Consider the following 18,396-nt stretch of genomic DNA (forward strand, 5'->3'; position numbering starts at 1 on the left):
CTGTACAAGGTCCCGATCATGTGATCACTGATTGGCCAATCAGTGATCACATGCAAAGTAGTAAGCAAGATGTCACTTCTGACATCATTGCTTACTACGTGTGAAATCTGTGAATGATCACAGAGGTCACATGGTACAAGGATATTCACAAAAGCCTTGTACCATGTGACAAGCTGTGACCAATCACAGCTCACTCAGTACTTCTCAATGAGTGCAAGAATGCACACAGAGAGAAAGCGAAATGATTGCTTTTACATCCTATATGGGTGTAAAAGCAATCAGTGTAAAAAAAAAAAAAAAAATCTTAATCACCCCCCACAAGTAGTACAGTGTCACCATGGTGACACTGTACTGCTAGGGTGACAGTATGTAAAAAAAATAAAATAAAAATGTAAAAAAAAAATGTTTAAAAATTATAATTTTTGCTTATAAACTAATTTGGATTTTTTTTTTACTAAAAAGATAACGGAATAAATTTTGGCCAAGATTTATGATGAAATATTATTTATTTGCAAAATTTTATAAAAAAAAGACTTTTTTTCAAAATTTTTGGACATTTCATTTACATAGCAAATAAAATACAAATCCCAGTGGTGAATAAATACCACCAAAATAAAGCTTTATCTGTCTCAAAAAAATGGTAAAAAAATTCATTTGGGTACAGTGTTGCATGACCGCGCAATTGTCATTCAAAGTGTGATAGCACTAAAAGCTGAAAATTGCCCTGGACAGGAAGGGGGTAAAAGTGTCCGGTCTGGAAGTGGTTAAGTAAAAAAAAAAAAAAATAATTATGATGTTCATACTTACCTTACATCTTATCCAATGAAACTTAATGGTGATTAAAGTTTATAAATACAGTGAATGAGATCCCTGCTTTGCACATTCACTGCCTATAGTCCAGAACAATTCTTAGGGCATTGTGTGTGTACTGCACATGTCACACTCACACCTACTGACAGATCTTCACTACTCAAATTCAGCAAACCACTGTTTTACAGCGACAGGTTATGTTTTTGACATTTTGTGGTGTCTTCATGTCAGCACCATTTTCATGCAACTGTAAAATCAGGTTTAATTAAAGCCCAATACTTAGTAAAAGAAATAGGGCAGCACAGTGGCTAAATGGTTAACACTTCCGCCTGGCAGTACCAGGGTCGTTGGTTCAAATCTCAACCACGGCACCACCTGCCTGGAGTTTGCATGTTCTCTCTGTGCCTGTGTGGGTTTCCTGAAGGTGCTCCAGTTTCCTCCCACCCTCCAAAGAAATGCTGGTAGGTTAATTGGCTCCTGTCTAACTTGGCCCTAATATGTATGAATGTGAGTTAGAGACCTTAGGTTGTACGCCCCTTGAGGGTTATGTGAATGTACAAATATATATACACACACCAAAAGTAATTGTACAAATAAATATAGTCATAAATAAAATGTTCATTTTTAATATTTTGTTGAGAATCCTTTACTGGCAATGACTGCCTGAAGTCTGGAACCCATGGACATTACCAAAGACGGGGTTTCCTCCTTTCTGATGCTTTGCCAGGCTCTAACTGCAGCTGTCTTCAGTTGTTCTTTGTTTGTGGGTCTTTCTGCCTTTAGTTTTGCCTTCAGCAAGTGAAATACATGCTCAATGGGGTTGAGATCAGGTGATTGACTCGGCCATTGCAGAATATTCCACTTCTTTTCTTTCAAAAGTTCCTGGGTTGCTTTTGCAGTGTGTTTTGTATCATTGTCCATCTGTACTGTGAAGCGCCGTCCAATCACCTTTGCTGCTTTTGGCTGAATCTGGGCTGACAGTAAATCTCTAAACACTGCAGAATTCATCCGGCTGCTTCTGTCACATCATCAATAAACACCAATGACCCAGTGCCACTGGAAGCCATGCATGCCGATGCCATCACACTGCCTCCACCATGTTTTACAGATGACGTTGTGTGCTTTGGATTAGGAGCTGTTCCAAGCCTTCTCCACTTTTCTCCACTCAAGCCTTCTCCGTCATTCTGGTACAGATTAATCTTAGTTTCATCCATCCAAAGAATGCTTTTCCAGAACTGGTCTGGCTTTTTTATTTTTTTATAGATGTTCTTTGGCAAAATCTAATCTGGCTCTTCTATTCTTCAGGCTTATGAATGACTTGCACCTTGTGGTGAACCCTCTGTATTTGCTCTCGTAAAGTCTTCTCTTGATTGTAGACTTGGACAATGATACGTCCACCTCCTGGAGAGTGTCCTTCACTTGTCTGGATGTTGTGAATGGATTTTTCTTTACCATAGAGAGGATCCTGCGATCATCCACCACTGTTGTCTTCCGTGGACGTCCATGCCTTTTTATGTTGCTGAGCTCACCGGTGTGTTCTTCTTTCCTCAGAATGTACCAAACTGTTGATTTGGCCACTCCTAATGTTGCTACTACCTCTCTGATGGATTTGTTTCGTTTTCAAATCCTCACAATGGCCTGTTTCACTTGCATGGACAGCTCCTTTGAACACATGATGTAGGTTCACAGAAATAGATTCCAAATGCAAATACCACACTTAGAATCCACTCCAGACCTTTTACCTGCTTAATTGATGAAGAAATAATGAAGAAAGAGTAGCCCACACCTGGCCATGAAACAGCTTTTGATTCAATTGTCCAGTTTCTTATGGTCCCTTGAAGAAAAAAAAAAGGGGGGGGAAGGCTAATCTTAAGAGCAGTAATTCCTAAACCCTTCCTTCAATTTGGATGTACATACCCTCAAATTAAACCTGAGAGTGTGTACTTTCAGCCCATATCCATTATATAACTATAGCTTGAATATGTTTTGGTAAATACTTGAAAATAAACAAACACATTTTTATATATATATATATATATATATATATATATATATATATATATATATATATAAAAATATATATATACACACATACACACACACACACACACACACACACACACACACACACCAAACTGTATATGTAAAGCGCTGCCTAAATTGGATGGGGCTATACAAGTACCTGAAATAAATAAATGGGACAATATTTCCTTAGGATTCAAGTTGTTTATTGAAGAACGGTGGTTCAAGTGAAAATGAAACATAAATTACATGCTGCAAAAATAGAACATTGCAGACGTTTAGAGCTGACAAACGTTTATTAAATCCCTGGTGTCAGACAGGTACAATGTCCAGCTGGCTCTTTAATCCCTATAATTGCGGGGTCGGGTTACATAGCCCCACCAGAGTGGAGGAAGATCCCCCTCCTTACGGGCTGGTGGCAGAGCTTCAGTGCGTGGTCCATCAGCTGGGGTCTCCTCCATCAGCTGCTTAACCTGAGGGAATACAAAGCAATACATTCTGATCCATAACAAATGGCTTAATCCAGGGCACTGACTAGAATGAGGACAAAAGCCGATACTAGGCTATGCTGAGAGTAGAAAGAGATGTGTTACCAATGATTTTTATTTGATATTGAAAGAGTACCTAGTCCCTCATGATAACCATGGTAAGATCAAGGACTCATGAACACTGGGCTTAAAACTGATCTCCACTTTTTGATATACTTTACATAGTTAATTTGGGACAGCTTGGCCCAAACAAACTACCGTATTTTTCGCTCCATAAGACGCACCTGACCATAAGACGCACCTAGGTTTTAGAGGCAGAAAACAGGAAAAAAAAATTCTGAACTAACGGACTGCAGACATAGTACAGGAGGTGACCAGAGACTGCGGACAGTACAGGGATGACCAGAGACTGCGAACATAGTACAGGGATGACCAGAGACTGCGGACAGCACAGGGATGACCAGAGACTGCGGACAGCACAGGGATGACCAGAGACTGCGGACAGCACAGGGATGACCAGAGACTGCGGACAGCACAGGGATGACCAGAGACTGCGGACAGCACAGGGATGACCAGAGACTGCGGACAGCACAGGGATGACCAGAGACTGCGGACAGCACAGGGATGACCAGAGACTGCGGACAGCACAGGGATGACCAGAGACTGCGGACAGCACAGGGATGACCAGAGACTGCGGACAGTACAGGAGAAGACTGCTGACCTTTGGGGAGGGGGGGGGGGGGGGAGCGGGTACCTGAATTTGACAGGTACCCGCTCTTACTTCCGCAGAGTTGTTCTTTGATCTTACCTGTTCCTCTATCCAGCGGCGCGCTGTCTTCCCGGCTTCTGTAGTGTCGGCGCTCGGCATGACAGCCGGGTGCCCAGTGCGCATGAGCGAGAAGCGCTTGCGCTTTGTGATTGGTCCGGCGGCTTCTGGGATCTGTCATGTGTCCCAGGTACCGCCTTACCATTCACAAAAAGCACCGCTTCTTGCGCATGCACACTTGGCACCCGGCTGTCAAGCCCAGCGCCCACACTACAGAAGCCGGGAAGACAGCGCGCCGCTGGATAGAGGAACAGGAAAGAACAACTCCGCGGAAGTAAGAGCGGGTACCTGTCAAATTCAGGTACCCGCTCCCCCCCCCTCCCCAAAGGTCAGCAGTCATCTCCATAAGGTCCCGCTGCAGAGCTGAGCGGCCAGCCCGGTATTCTGACACGGCGGCGGTGGAAATACCGGACCGGCCGCTCCATAAGACGCACTGACATTTCTCCCCCTTTTTTGGGGGGAAAAAAGTGCGTCTTATGGAGCGAAAAATACGGTATGTCCCTCAATAACCTGTGAGGCCACTGGATGTGCAGTATAAACTTAACGTAGCTGTGGCTACCGTACATACAGCATACCGCACTGTGTTCCGGGTGCGAGCCAAGACTACCCAGAACACAAGAGTATCACAGCGGCGCTCAGCCATTCAGAATAAGCGATGTATTCGATCAATCAATGCAAAGCTTCCTCGGATTGGCAGAGTCAGAGAGGCGGGCTGATGAGGTCACAACCAATGTACTATGTACCCCATACTCATTCACATGGGGGGGTTGCCAGGATCTGGGGGCCCCCCCTTGTTAAAGGGGGTTTCCAGATTCCAATAAGTCTGCAGCCTGCAGACTCCCACAACCAGGAAACCATTTAAACAATAGACCCGTTTAACGCTTGAGCATTCATTCCAATGGGCAGAATAAATGAATATGCTGGCCAATGGAAATCAAATGCTCAGCGCTTGATGTGCCTTAATGCACCTAAGTGCAAATATGTGGCTTTAGGCGTGGGGTATTTTTTAAGCAGCCTATTCCAGCCAAGAGTAAAAGGCATTCAGCTTAGCTGAGCAAATGTGTGCATGAGGCCTAAATGGCAGGTGATAAAGCTTTGAATACACAACGTTTAGCTTCCAGCACACTTTCAAAAAGCTTTAGTGCCACTTCATAAATGTGTTGAGAGCCAGCTGGCAGCTTGTTTACCCTCTTGTGACCGGGGTCATTGATGTCTAAATGCACAGACCAAGCTAGAGACTGCACTGTCCACTTAACTCTTTCCTGTAAAGACCGGAAGTTCAGGGAAGCAGCACAGACAGAAGGAGCCAGCAGCGCTGAAAGTTGTAAACTGCAAATGCTGGGGGAAGAATTTTAACAAAATAGTTTACTGGGGAATGTTTATTTTATTGTGCTCAGTGTGTGTGGTTTCATGTACACTGTACATTTTGCTATCTCTCCTCAAAAGTCTTTCCTCTCAGCAGCAGCATTTTGGCAGAAAAAACACTTGGTGCTTGTAAAAGGGTGTAACACGTTTAGGCGCGTCAAGTGTTTGGGCATTAATTCACCCTGAGGTCATCACAGAGGACAAGGGGGCACTCTTTACATCTGGAGGAATGTAATCTCCAAACACGGAAAGGTTTCTTCACAGTAAGAGCTGTGAAAATGTGGAATAGAATCCCTCAAGAGTTGGTTCTGGCCAGCTTGGTGGATGGCTTTAAAAAAGTCCTGGACTGTTCCTTGGATACACCGAATATAACATTTATAGGTAAAGTTGATCCAGGGAATATCCGATTGTCTCTCGGGGGATCAGGAAGGAATTTTTTTCCCTGTAGGAGCAAATTGGATTATGCTTTGCTGGGTTTTTTTCCTTCCTCTGGATCAACTGTGGGTGTAGGATTATAACTTTTTTTTCTATGGTTGACCTGGATGGACTTTTGTCTTTTTTCAGCCAGACTATGTAACTATGTAGAATATGCTGCACTATGAGGCTTTATATTTTACATGTTCATGAACGTGGGAGTGGAGTCTGAGCAGAGTGCAGAGCCGGAACTTCATCCCATCATCAGCTAAGGATTTTTTTTTTTCAGCCAGCCTAACTATGTAATTGTGTAAATTCATTTCACTGGCCAGAATAATAATTTGCACATTTAGCTGCATATACAGATGTCAAGTGTTTTTTTCTGCCAAAATGCCACTGCTCCTGGATGCACTGCCAGTGTTTTGTTTTTTTTTTCCTGCCTCCAAACTCCTTTAAAAGCCCTTGTGTGCATGGACAAACAGGCTAACATGCAGGGTGGTTTAGAGGCAGAAAAAAACAAAAAAAAAAACAAATTAGAAAAAATAGAAATAAATAAAAATGTCAGACGCCCCTAGAAGCAGCTGGAAACACATCCAGTGTGCATGAGGCCTCAAGCTAAAGAAAGGAGGGTTTAATACTTACTAGATGTCGCCTGCCAACTGCTTCTGTTAAAGTGCCTCTGTTGCAAGCACAATGCCAGTACAGCATCCAGTGTCAGCTAGTTTGTAAACATCATGTGATCACTATGGTCTTACTGTGATCACATGACTGGGAACCATTGGCTCCTGATTGCTGTATCTGACAGCCTGGCTTTAAGGCAGGGACGTTGGTTGGTTGTACTAATCTGTTCAGTCATTTATACAATGAGATGCTACAAAGACTGCCTTGCGCTAGGTTGGCTTCATGACAATAGCAACAAATATGTCATGGCAATAACTTGCGCGTTTTGGATACCAACTAGTACATTCAAAAATGAAAAAATAATAAAAAAAGAAGCGCCAATAAAGCAAACACAAAGCTGCAATCCTAACCAAAAAAAAGGTAAATATTAAAGTAATAAAGGAGTGCGCTAAATAAAATAAAAAATAAACACAAAATAAAAGTTCAACCACCATTCAGAGTGATAACAAATAAATACAACGATCTTGTGTGAAAAAAACCTGTGCAGGAATCCACCACCGAATGAAATGAATACGCTCACCAGAGCTATATGCTGATCAAATTATAAATCAGCGTAATAGCAATTGCTCTGTGAGCGATGATCTGCAGGGATATCCGGAGTATGGGAGCAATAAACTGCAATCAGCCAATCAGCACAAATGGAACAGCCTTATAGCAAGTGGTGATCATTTTCTCCATAAACAGTGGTAATGCTCGAGGAATCAGACGAAATATAATGGTGCAGCACGTTTAAAACCATTAATACTTTATTAACATAGCCAATATAAACTCACAAAAATGGTGTCTCAACCGACACCAGCATGAACAGCATCTGAAACATCCACTAAGGAAGACAGGGACGGACCTCGCACACCGCGATCTCACAGCCGACAGCTCCAAGGAACGTCCTGACGTCACATCCGTTAGGCCACGCCCTACACGTTTCGTCACACGTCTTCAAAGGGCGGAGCCCGCCCTTTGAAGACGTGTGACGAAACGTGTAGGGCGTGGCCTAACGGATGTGACGTCAGGACGTTCCTCGGAGCTGTCGGCTGTGAGATTGCGGATTCGTGCACAGTTTTTTTTCACACAAGATCATTGTATTTATTTATTATCACTCTGAATGGTGGTTGGACTTTATTATTATGGACATTATTTTGTGTTTTATTTTTTATTTTATTTAGCGCACTCCTTTATTACTTCAACTAATACATTCGCAGGGTTGGGGCTCTCAATGACACTCAGACACTGACCTCTCTGTCCCAACTCTCCTCCCGAAGTTTCTTCCACTGCTCTCTCTTTGCAAAGTAATCTGGGTACATGGCCTTTTCTGATGGGTGCCAGTAGTCCAGGGCCCATTCAGGAACCTGGATTAAAATGAAATATAAACATCATTAAAGCAAAACTCACAGAACCCGAGTTCTAACAGAGTGGTTTAGCGGTCTGCCCCTAGTTATACTACGCTAGGTTACGCTCTACTCCACTATTCATTTATTATTGCACACTGCTGGCTTAGGAAGCCTTGCGCACATTTGTGAAGCACACCACCATGCTTTATAAATGTGTGGTAAGACTGTGGTATGGCTGTTACCATTCACTAAATATAGCAGAGTGTGCCAGGGCACCATACGCTGAGATTAGTGGTGCACCGAAACTAAAATTCTGGACCAAAACCAAAAGTTTCAGGATGCACTTGACTGAAAACCGAAATGGACAGTTTAAAAAAAACAAAAAAAGAAAACTCAAAATAGTAATAAAGATACATACATATATAATCAATATCATAAATTTAAATGAATATGTATAAAAAATACAATCAAGTAATGCAAAATAACTTACTGAAAGTAGCACAGGAAAATTGGACAGAAAATAAAATTAAATATATATATATAAAATGAAAAAAAACTTAAATAGAGGTGTCTCTGCACTGAAGGCAACGGGGGATGGGGGTGTGTGACGTCTCTGCACTGAAGGCAACAAGGGGGAGGGGGGGCATCACTCCACCGAAGACTGGCAGGGGGGGGGATAGGGGAGGCGTCTGCACTGAAGGCAACGGGGGGGGCACGTCTCTGCACTGAAGGCAACGGGGGGGCGCGTCTATACACTGAAAGCAATGGGGTGACATCTCTGCACTGAAGGCAACAAGGGGGGGGGGGGGGGGCGTCTCTACACTGAAGATGGGCGGGGGGGGGAATGGGGGCATCTTCACTAAAGGCAACGGGGAGGCACGCCTCTGCACTGAAGGCAACGGGCGGCCTCTCTGCACTGAAGGCAACAGGGGGGAGGGTGGGGGGGCCTCTCCGCACTGAAGCCACCGAGGGGGGGGGGGGTTTGGGGCGGGCGTCTCTGCACTGAAGGCAACGGGGGGGGGGCACGTCTCTGCACTGAAGGCAACGGGGGGGCGCGTCTATACACTGAAAGCAATGGGGTGACATCTCTGCACTGAAGGCAACAAGGGGGGGGGGGGGGGCGTCTCTACACTGAAGATGGGCGGGGGGGGGAATGGGGGCATCTTCACTAAAGGCAACGGGGAGGCACGCCTCTGCACTGAAGGCAACGGGCGGCCTCTCTGCACTGAAGGCAACAGGGGGGAGGGTGGGGGGGCCTCTCCGCACTGAAGCCACCGAGGGGGGGGGGGGGTTTGGGGCGGGCGTCTCTGCACTGAAGGCAACGGGGGGGGGGCACGTCTCTGCACTGCGGGCAACGGGGGGGGGGAATTTTGTGTCTTTGCACTGCTGGTAACTACAGGATTCTTAAACGTCAGCAAAAAAAAACTGAAAAGTGTAGTAAGAATGTTCTCAGGAAAAACAAAATAATCTGTACTAGAGGTCCGGCCCCAACATCATGATTCACTGCTGGATGTGCATATGGCGGTATATCCAGAGGTCAAACCCCGTCAAACAGTAACTGCTGCTGACCTTCCAGCAGTCGTATCTCTCATAGCTGGTCCCTCCTGGGGAGTCTGGGAAGATGAATGGCTTGGGGTGCTTTCGAACGTAGAATTCTTCCTCTCCGGCCTTCAGCAGCAAAGTGGCTTTTACTAAATCTTTTTCATCTTTATGTTCATCGAAGCGCGCTCTCAGGATACAGGCCTGGTAGCGGCATTCGTCTCTGCAATGAAAAGAGAAAAAAAAAAGAAAAGAATTGAAGAGTTTTCCCCACTTTAGAAAATGTCAGAATCACCTCACTGACCAGGAGACACACCAGGAAGAGATCTGTATTGTTCATTTATGATCACAGAAGGCTCCATGATGCTGTAACCTTTAAAAACTTTACATCCAGCAGTTGTACCTGAACAGGCAGATGTGTCCCTATCAGAGCGGGTGGACGTACCTGTATGACTTTGAACTTTAGTCTGCACCAGTAAACAACAACCACTGGCTGCCTATCCACAGTAGATTTACTGCAGGCGGGTGGCAGAGCCAAGCCAGGCAAAGCACAGGTATGTCGTCTGGCACATGAGCAGTAGCTTGCCCCTGGTGCGAGCAGCGTCACGGTCCAGTGGACACAGCAAATTGCAGCACTTGGTGCCTGGCTGCTATGAGAGGCCAGGATATCATGTGATTACTATAACCGCTCATAGCGATCACCAGCAGACTGTCATGGATGGCTTTCCATTCAGGATCGCTTGATTACTGTTGTGATGCTGTGATTGGCCTACAGCTATCACATGGTACCTTGCTAACTGTACCATGTGATTAGCTGTAGTCAATCGCAGATCACAGTAATCAAGCTGTCATTAATGGCAGCTAAAATTATTGCTTAGAACAGTGATCATCGTTCTAAGCAATGACAGAGTAATAAAAAAAAAAAAATTAAAAAAAAAAAAAAAAAGGGAAGATTTATCAAAATCAACCCTTGTGCCACCAGAGCTTTTTTTGTGTTTTTCTGCACACATTAAAAAAAAAAGTCAAATCTCCAGACACCCTGGAGAATGAAAGGACAGTAGTTACAATTTTATGTCACAGGACATTTGCATAACAGTTTGTCAAGGGGAAATTTTCAGGAAAAAAAAAAAATGGCAGTTGATGTTAAGGAACAGAAATACAATATTACCCATTTTTTGGTAAAGTATAAAAGATGAAGTTGTGCGGAGTGAATATACAGTATACCCAACGCGTCAAGCTTTAAGGGCTCATGTACACTGCAGCTGATAAACACACATTTAGGATCTGTTCAGCCTGTTTTTCAGCAGCCCCTGAACTCTCCCTAATGTTTCCTATGTGTCCATGTACACATCTTCGTTTACAGTCGTGTACAGGCATTTGAGATAACAGTTGTTTTTTTGAATGCAGAAAACTTGCGTTCAGCAGTCGATTTTGCCAGCATTGCAAATGCAAAAACGCTTGTAAACGCGGCAAATCGCATTAATAAGCGTTTAAAAATTTTTTTTTAACTCTTCCAGTTCCCAAGGCTGTCCAGAGCCTTTTTTCATCATGAAAAATGCATGCAAAGTGTTAGATGGACAAAACACTGAACACAGGATGTTCCTACCAAGCTGGTCACACATTGTAATGACCAATTCACACCTCAGACCTCTCCCACCCTTGGAAACAAAAGATATGTTAAATGACCATTCACACCTCAAATTCCTCTTGAAGACCCCCTGCCAGGTGACCTTAATGGCTCCCTCCACCAGACACCTTTCCCACCCTTGAAAACAAAAGAAATGTTAACGAGCAACTCACACCTAAGCTAATCTCAACACATACTGCTGTCTCTGCTTCTACTCTCTGTATTTCTCTGAAACAGTCTGAAATAGTTAATTTACCACTTTTCAGTGCATTCTGGGCATTTGGGAGGTTCTCCTGTGCTTATCTTTAAAAAAAATGCTTCTAAACGCAAACACACATAAATGCATTATGCAAACGCAGCTAACTAAACAGCCGTTTTTTAACCTACGTTTTCCAGCTGTCAGTTTCCATCGTTCAGAAGTGTCCCGTGTATGTGGAGCCTAAAACTGCATGTGCCCTCAAAACAACAGACTTAGCCTTCCTATATTTTCTATAGAAGACCCTTTAAAAGCCCCTACAGGTCATCAGTTCAGAGTTAACTGTGAATATGTGCACAAGAATTATTGCTCTCACTTTGGGGTGTGCAGCTACATGTAACATGTGTAGTACAAGTGATGCTTTCATACAAAGGTGTACCCAGCGGGCAAGTTTACATTACTAAGTGTTTGTATGTGGGAGTGGGGTGGGTGCAAATTTTTTTTGGGTGGGGTCGGTAGGAATGCATATGCTTAGGCTCAACCTTTTTTTTTTTTTTTTTTTTTTTTTTTTACATGTTTCTAGGTTACCTCCAAACTCATGACCTACCTCGGTTTCACAGCGCTCTCCTTACATTAGCCGGTGGTTGTGTTCCCAGGCTCTGGTAAGAGCGGAAGATCCCTGGTACCACAGGAGGAGGGGGACTGCCGGCACCATGCTGCCAACTCTTGTGTACCACTAACAAGTCACATGACTAATGGCTAATTGGGCCCAATTTGGACCTGGTCACTTAGGGGTGGACTCACTTTTGTTGCCAGCGGTTTAGACATTAATGGCTGTGTGTTGAGTTATTTTGAGGGACAGCAGATTTACATGTTATACAAGCTGTACACTGACTACGTCACATTGTAGCAAAGTGTCATTTCTTCAGTGTTGTCACAGGAAAAGATACAATAAAATATTTACAAAAATGTGAGGGGTGGACTCACTTCTGGGAGATACTGTATACTTCTTGCCTTTACCATAACCTACCACACAACCCAAAATAAGTTCTGCTCCTGACAATTGCAGCGACACCACATATGTGTACGTTAGGCGTTTGTACACGTAGTAAAGCCCAGAAAAAAAATTGTGTGAATTTTGAGGTTTTTTTTATACTAACTAAAATATACTGACCATGACCTTTGCCCCCAACCTTGAGCCTAGTACACATGATGAGAATATCTGAGAAATGATCATCCATTTTGTTTTCTTTTTGCATGCTAGTCTCATATCAAAAGTGAAGGTTACTAAAGTTATGAAAATATTCAGAACAGAAGAGACAACATACACGGCTCAAAAAAATTAAAGGAACACTTTGAAAACACATCAGATCTCAATGGGGAAAAATCTCCTGCTGGATCTCTATACTGATATGGACGGGGTAGTGTGTTAGGAACGTAAGGATGCCCCATCATTTGATGGAAATGAAAATTATCAACATACAGAGGACTGAATTCAAAGACACCCTGAAAATCAAAGTGAAAAAATGATGCAACAGGCTAGTCCATTTTGCTGAAATGTCATTGCAGCAACTCAAAATGGTCCTTAGTACTTTGTATGACCTCCACGTGTTGTATGCATGCCTGACGTCGGGGGAGGCTCCTAATGAGACAACGGATGGTGTCCTGGGGGATTTCCTCCCAGATCTAGACCAGGGAATCACTGAGCTCCTGGACAGTCTGAGGTGCAACCTGGCAGCGTTGGATGGACTGAAACATGATATCCCAGATGTGTTCTATTGGATTTAGGTCAGGCGAGCGTGGGGGCCATTCAATGGTAGCAATTTCTTCATCCTCCAGGATCTGCCTGCATACTCTCACCACATGAGGCCGGGCATTGTCATGCACCAGGAGGAACCCAGGACCCACTGCACCAGCGTAGGGTCTGACAATGGGTCCAAGGATTGGCCTTACACCAATCCAGTGTACTATGCCAGTCATTAAAGAGTCCCTAAAAATTAGAAACACTGGCTTTGCAATGACAGAGCTCAATTCTTTAACCATTAGCCGCCCGGCCAATGGCCGTTTGGCGGCTTCAAATGTGCTGCTGTATTCCGGGTGCACGCCATTTGGCATGCTCCCGCACATGCGCAGTTTGCACTAATGCAGAGCGCCGCAGCAGCGCGATCTGTCACCGGCCGTGCACCTCGGACACGGCCGAAGACAGATCCGAGTACCGGCTCCCGTTGCTGGAACCATGTGACCTGCTGTGACCAATCACAGCAGGTCACATGACAGTTGTATACAATGGATGGCTTCATTCATGATGCCATCCATTGTATACTAGTGCCTAGCTGTGAATGGTCACAGCTAATCACATGCACATGTCATGTGATTAGCTATGACCAAATCACAGCTAAGCACAAAAAAAAAAAAGCTGAATGAATCGATTTCATTCAGCTAAATGCTTGCTTATAGCAAAGTAATTCTTTGCTATAAGCAAATTGTGTAAAAAAAAAAAAAAAAATACTGATCACTTCCCCAAAGTAGTACAATGTTACTATGGTAACATTGTACTACTTTGGTCATAGTAAACTATGAAAAAACAATCTTAAAAAAAATAAAAAAAAAGGTAATAAAAAATTAAATATAAAAAAAACAAAATTAAAAAAAAATATATATATATTTTTTTTCATACTGTCACCAGTCAGTGTCCCTGATCACCGCCATGCCAGTAATATGATGACGCTGTACTGCACTGGTGACAGTATGTAAAAAAAAAAAATAGTGAAAATAATTTTTTTAATTTTTTCATTTTCCGAAAAATGACAAAAAAATACAACTTCAAAAAACTCGCCATGCCTCTTATGAAGTACGTCGGACTGTCTACTCTGCAAAAAGGGGTCATTTGGGGGATATCTGTACTGTTCTGACATTCTTGGACCTCAAGAAATTAGATTGGCTGTCAGTACTTCAGGATTGATCAATATTCAGATCTATACCATAGTTTGTGAACTCTATAACTTTCCTACAAACTAAAAAATACATCCTAATTTGGGTTATTTTCACCAAAGACATGTAGCAGAATACATCTCGGCCTAAATTTATGAAGAACAATTATTTATTTGTAAACTTTTATAACAGAAACAAAGGAAAAAGTGTTTTTTTTTCAAAATTTTGGTCTTTTTTTGTTAGTTTAGCAAAAAATAAAAACCCCGGCGGTGTATGCCATCCGGTCCAGGGGCTTTATTCACCTTTATTCTGTCTAAATATTTTTCAGTCATATCAATTGTGAGCCAATGTGGATCATCTGGAGCTGCGTCAATACCATGCCCATTATGGACAAGAGCTCCCCCATGCTCCTTTGTATACACAGAGCTGAAGAAGGTATTTAATAAATATGCCTTCTCTTTGTCCCCAATCACCCACTCTAGATTATTCTGTAAAGGGCCTACATGCTCGGACCGAACCTTTTTACTATTGATAGATTTGCAATCTGTCGTTCGTTTTTGCATATTCTGTTATATTCTTTGTAATCTTTAAACGATGATATCATTCCTTCATTTTTATATTTAATAAAAGCTCTTTTCTTATTATCTATAGCTTTCTTAACTTTGACCGTAAGCCACATAGGTTTGATTTTTAGCCTTTTAAACTTGTTGCCCGTGGGATTATATTTTGCAGTGTGTTCACATACAGTCTCTGAAGAACTCCCATTTCTGTGTTGTGTTCATCAATGCCAATATTCCCTCCCAGTCTAAGTCTTGGAGAGCAGCTCTCAGCCTATGTGGCCTCTCGGAGGCTGGGCCTTGCAAACAAACGTGCTGAGAGCGCGCACCCAGCACATGTGTCGGCGTACCATGGAAAGATCCTGATCTCTCCTTGCGTTCGGGACCTTTCCAATCATTTGACTGCCATGACAGCCAATCACGGTGGTCACAAGACCCTAAACCTCCCCCCCCGGCATCAGAAACACCTTAAAGGGCCGGAAGGTGCCGGCATGAAGGGGTTAATATGCTTCATCAGCGATATTTCTGGAAGTGTCTTTTATTGTGTGATATATATTGCATTTTACGATTATGGCTAAAATAAACGATTACGTTTTAACTAACAATTGTGTCGGGCTCGTGCCTACAAAGCCACGTGGTCTCTTCTCCTGTTCTGCTCCAGCTAGTAGGATGTGGCACAAGCTATAATTTATGTATCCATGGCGCCACCCAGTGGTTACAAAAAGTATATTATGTACAAAAATATTCATGCAACAGAATACAACTTCAGAAGCGATGTAATGTGTTGCAATTAGTGGTGCACCGAAATGAACATTCCGGTGCCAAAACCGAAAATTCAGAATCCATTTATTTAATATGGCTAGCAATTTTGCTTCACAGTCTATGGGACACAATTTTGGATCTGTCTATAGGACGCAATTGTGCACTGAAGTCACTAGGGGGCGTTTTTGCATTGAAGTCTATGGGGCACGGTTTTGCATTGAAGTCTATGGAATGCAGCATGCCTTTATCGGCACCTTTTTTCTATCGGCAAAATGCTGATAACCCCATTGTCGGTCAATCATTTTTGACAGCCAATATTATACAGGATTTATATATTATTATTATACAGGATTTATATATTATTATTATTATACAGGATTTATATATTATTATTATTATACAGGATTTATATATTATTATTATTATACAGGATTTATATATTATACAGGATTTATATATTATACAGGATTTATATATTATTATTATTATACAGGATTTATATATTATTATTATTATACAGGATTTATATATTATTATTATACAGGATTTATATATTATTATACAAGATTTATATATTATTATTATTATACAGGATTTATATATTATACAGGATTTATATATTATTATTAGACAGGATTTATATATTATTATACAGGATTTATATTATTATTATACAAGATTTATATAGCGCCAACAGTTTGCTCAGCACTTTACAATATAACGGGAGACAATACAGCAACAATACAGTTCAATACAAGAGGGATAGGAGGGGCCTGATCCTGGGAGCTTACAATCTAGGAGATATCAGTGCATCCCTAGGTGTATTGTATCGTAATGTATTTCTTTCATTTCTGAGCACTAATGGTCTTGCTCTTCCGATTTGTTTCAGACAAATACTGTACTGTTTAAACAAAACTCGTACGATCTGGTATGTATGAAAAAAAAAAATTTGTATTTGTCCCTTTGAATCATTTTGGATGAAAGCTGTGTACCAACGAACAGATTATCGTACGATCGCCTCAAAAGCAGTATCTGTCACCCGATTTTCTGATCATGTGTACCAGGCTTCACATGAACCCTGACCTAGATCAAACCATGATTTTTTTTTTTTTTTTTTTTTTTTTACACACACACACTTTTATTTACATCTTTTTCCCCTGTAAGGGGAGGTAGACACAATGTTTATAAGAATACAATAAAGCTTTCTCTCCATTCAGAGGAGAAAGAAAACAAAGGGGTGGGTTGCACAGTGACAGCCAATAGGAGGCTTTCACAGTCATCAGGTGACCGGCCAGTATGAGGCTCGGGGCTCTCGGTGAGAGATTGGTCTCTGTGCTGGGAATATGCTGTACAGTGCGCTCCCAGCACAAAGACAGTTACACATACATGGGGCCCCATGGATAAAGAGCCACTTCTGTGAGGCCAGATATATCAGCAGGAAGGGGATGGGAAGACATTGGGGTATAAAAGACCCCTGATGTCTCGTCTGTCTTCCAATGAAGCTAACAGAGCACAGATCACACTCCCATTTGTTTCTTCCCTGGCTGAAGAAAGTGACACCAGGACCCAGAAGTGACATTTAAAGCATCACGTACGGGGCTGTAACAGTGAATGGAGATCAGTGAACAGACATTTGCTGATCTCCATCGCCTCTGTGCAGCGACACCTGCCATGCTGGTCCTGGATGCATGGATAGGCTCGCAGAGCCCAAGATATAGGGTCATGGCAGACTCAGAACTGCGAGATGGCCTCCATCTGACAGCTGGCTTGTCAGATTTGCACACAGTCCCAGTGGCTGCAGCCTCCAGGCGTGTGTGTAAGCCCCCGCTATTGCAATACATACATCACTGGCAGTACATGGGTTAAGCATGTAAAAGCTCCCCCTACAGGTCAGGCGTTCCCAGCCATTTGCCCGGAGCTCAGCTGTAGAGCCATCCCACACGGGATATGTTTCTCCACCCTTGTGAAGCGAGATATAACCAGCCTGGTCCTCCATTTCTGGCGTCCAATCCTGTGCTGCAGATGTTCCCTTGCTAGCCAGTCACTCCTGGGCAGAACCCGTTGCTGGATAGCCAATAGGAAGCACTCAGGTCATCCTGCTCCAAGACAGCAGTGCCATCTTTGTTCCGGAATCATCTACTTGCCACGTAAATCCTGGAGCTTGTGCTGTTCTAGGCTGTGCTCCCCAATGTATGACACAGATCAGCCCCTTGCTGCACCCTCTCACCTTGTAACAATGTACAGTCTGATCAGTGGGGGAGGGGAGACTGAGGACACCCCCCCCCCCCCACCTGCCTGCAGCATAATGACATCATCTCAGCCTAGGCCAAGTCACTGATGGAGCTCAGGGAGGGCTTTCTGATGAGAAGAGGTGGAGCTTTCTGAAATATGAGACTGTCAGTGTACACTAGGACATGTCAGGGATTGGTTCAGTCACTGACAGGCCCTCTTTACCTGATCAATACAAGTCATCCCCTCCCCCACCTGTCATTGAATGTCCTCCCCGCACAGACCCCCCCCCCTCCAAAGCACCCAGAAGGCCCCTCTCCTCCTCCACCATTACCTGTGTACCACCCACGACTCCACGTGCCGCACCGCCTTCTTATACAGGCGCAGCACCTTCTGCTTGTGGCTCAGGTACGCCGCCATCTTGCCCCCAGTCCCACCGAGCTCCTGAGCCGAGTTCAGAACGTCCTCTGTTTCTATTGGCCTACTGCTGACACGTGATCCTCCAAACCCATCGCGAAATCCTATATGTCTTTAGCGCTCTAGTCAGTGTGCATCGGGTGTCAGCCATTTTTCCGGAGACCTCGCTCTGTAAAATTCAAGGACATTCCACTACAGTAAATG

General features: G+C 43.3%; 1 protein-coding gene across 1 annotated transcript; it reads right to left on the bottom strand.

Annotated features, from left to right (window-relative positions):
* Positions 1-3,016: 3,016 nt before the first annotated feature.
* On the bottom strand, positions 3,017-18,270 carry NDUFB9 (NADH:ubiquinone oxidoreductase subunit B9). Its single transcript, XM_089677519.1, has 4 exons — positions 18,110-18,270; positions 9,504-9,696; positions 7,839-7,952; positions 3,017-3,305 (listed from the first exon to the last, which is right to left on the bottom strand). The coding sequence occupies exons 1-4, from the start codon at positions 18,193-18,195 to the stop codon at positions 3,174-3,176; spliced, it is 525 nt and encodes a 174-aa protein (XP_089533645.1). The 5' UTR covers positions 18,196-18,270; the 3' UTR covers positions 3,017-3,173.
* Between the last annotated feature and the right edge of the window lie 126 nt (positions 18,271-18,396).

This window comes from Staurois parvus, unplaced genomic scaffold, assembly GCF_062004578.1.
Source record: "Staurois parvus isolate SC_StPar_1 unplaced genomic scaffold, SC_StPar_1.0 ptg000187l, whole genome shotgun sequence".
NCBI classification, from domain to species: Eukaryota; Metazoa; Chordata; class Amphibia; order Anura; family Ranidae; genus Staurois; species Staurois parvus.

Bases quoted from the DNA above. Each gene is read 5' to 3' on its own strand.
- NDUFB9 (XM_089677519.1), bottom strand. From the start codon at position 18,195: ATGGCGGCGTACCTGAGCCACAAGCAGAAGGTGCTGCGCCTGTATAAG. The intron at 9,697-18,109 runs GTAATGGTGGAG...TTTTCATTGCAG, and splicing joins GAGTCGTGGGTGGTACACAG to AGACGAATGCCGCTACCAGG. The intron at 3,306-7,838 runs GTCAGTGTCTGA...GTATTCCCTCAG, and splicing joins AGGAGAGTTGGGACAGAGAG to GTTAAGCAGCTGATGGAGGA.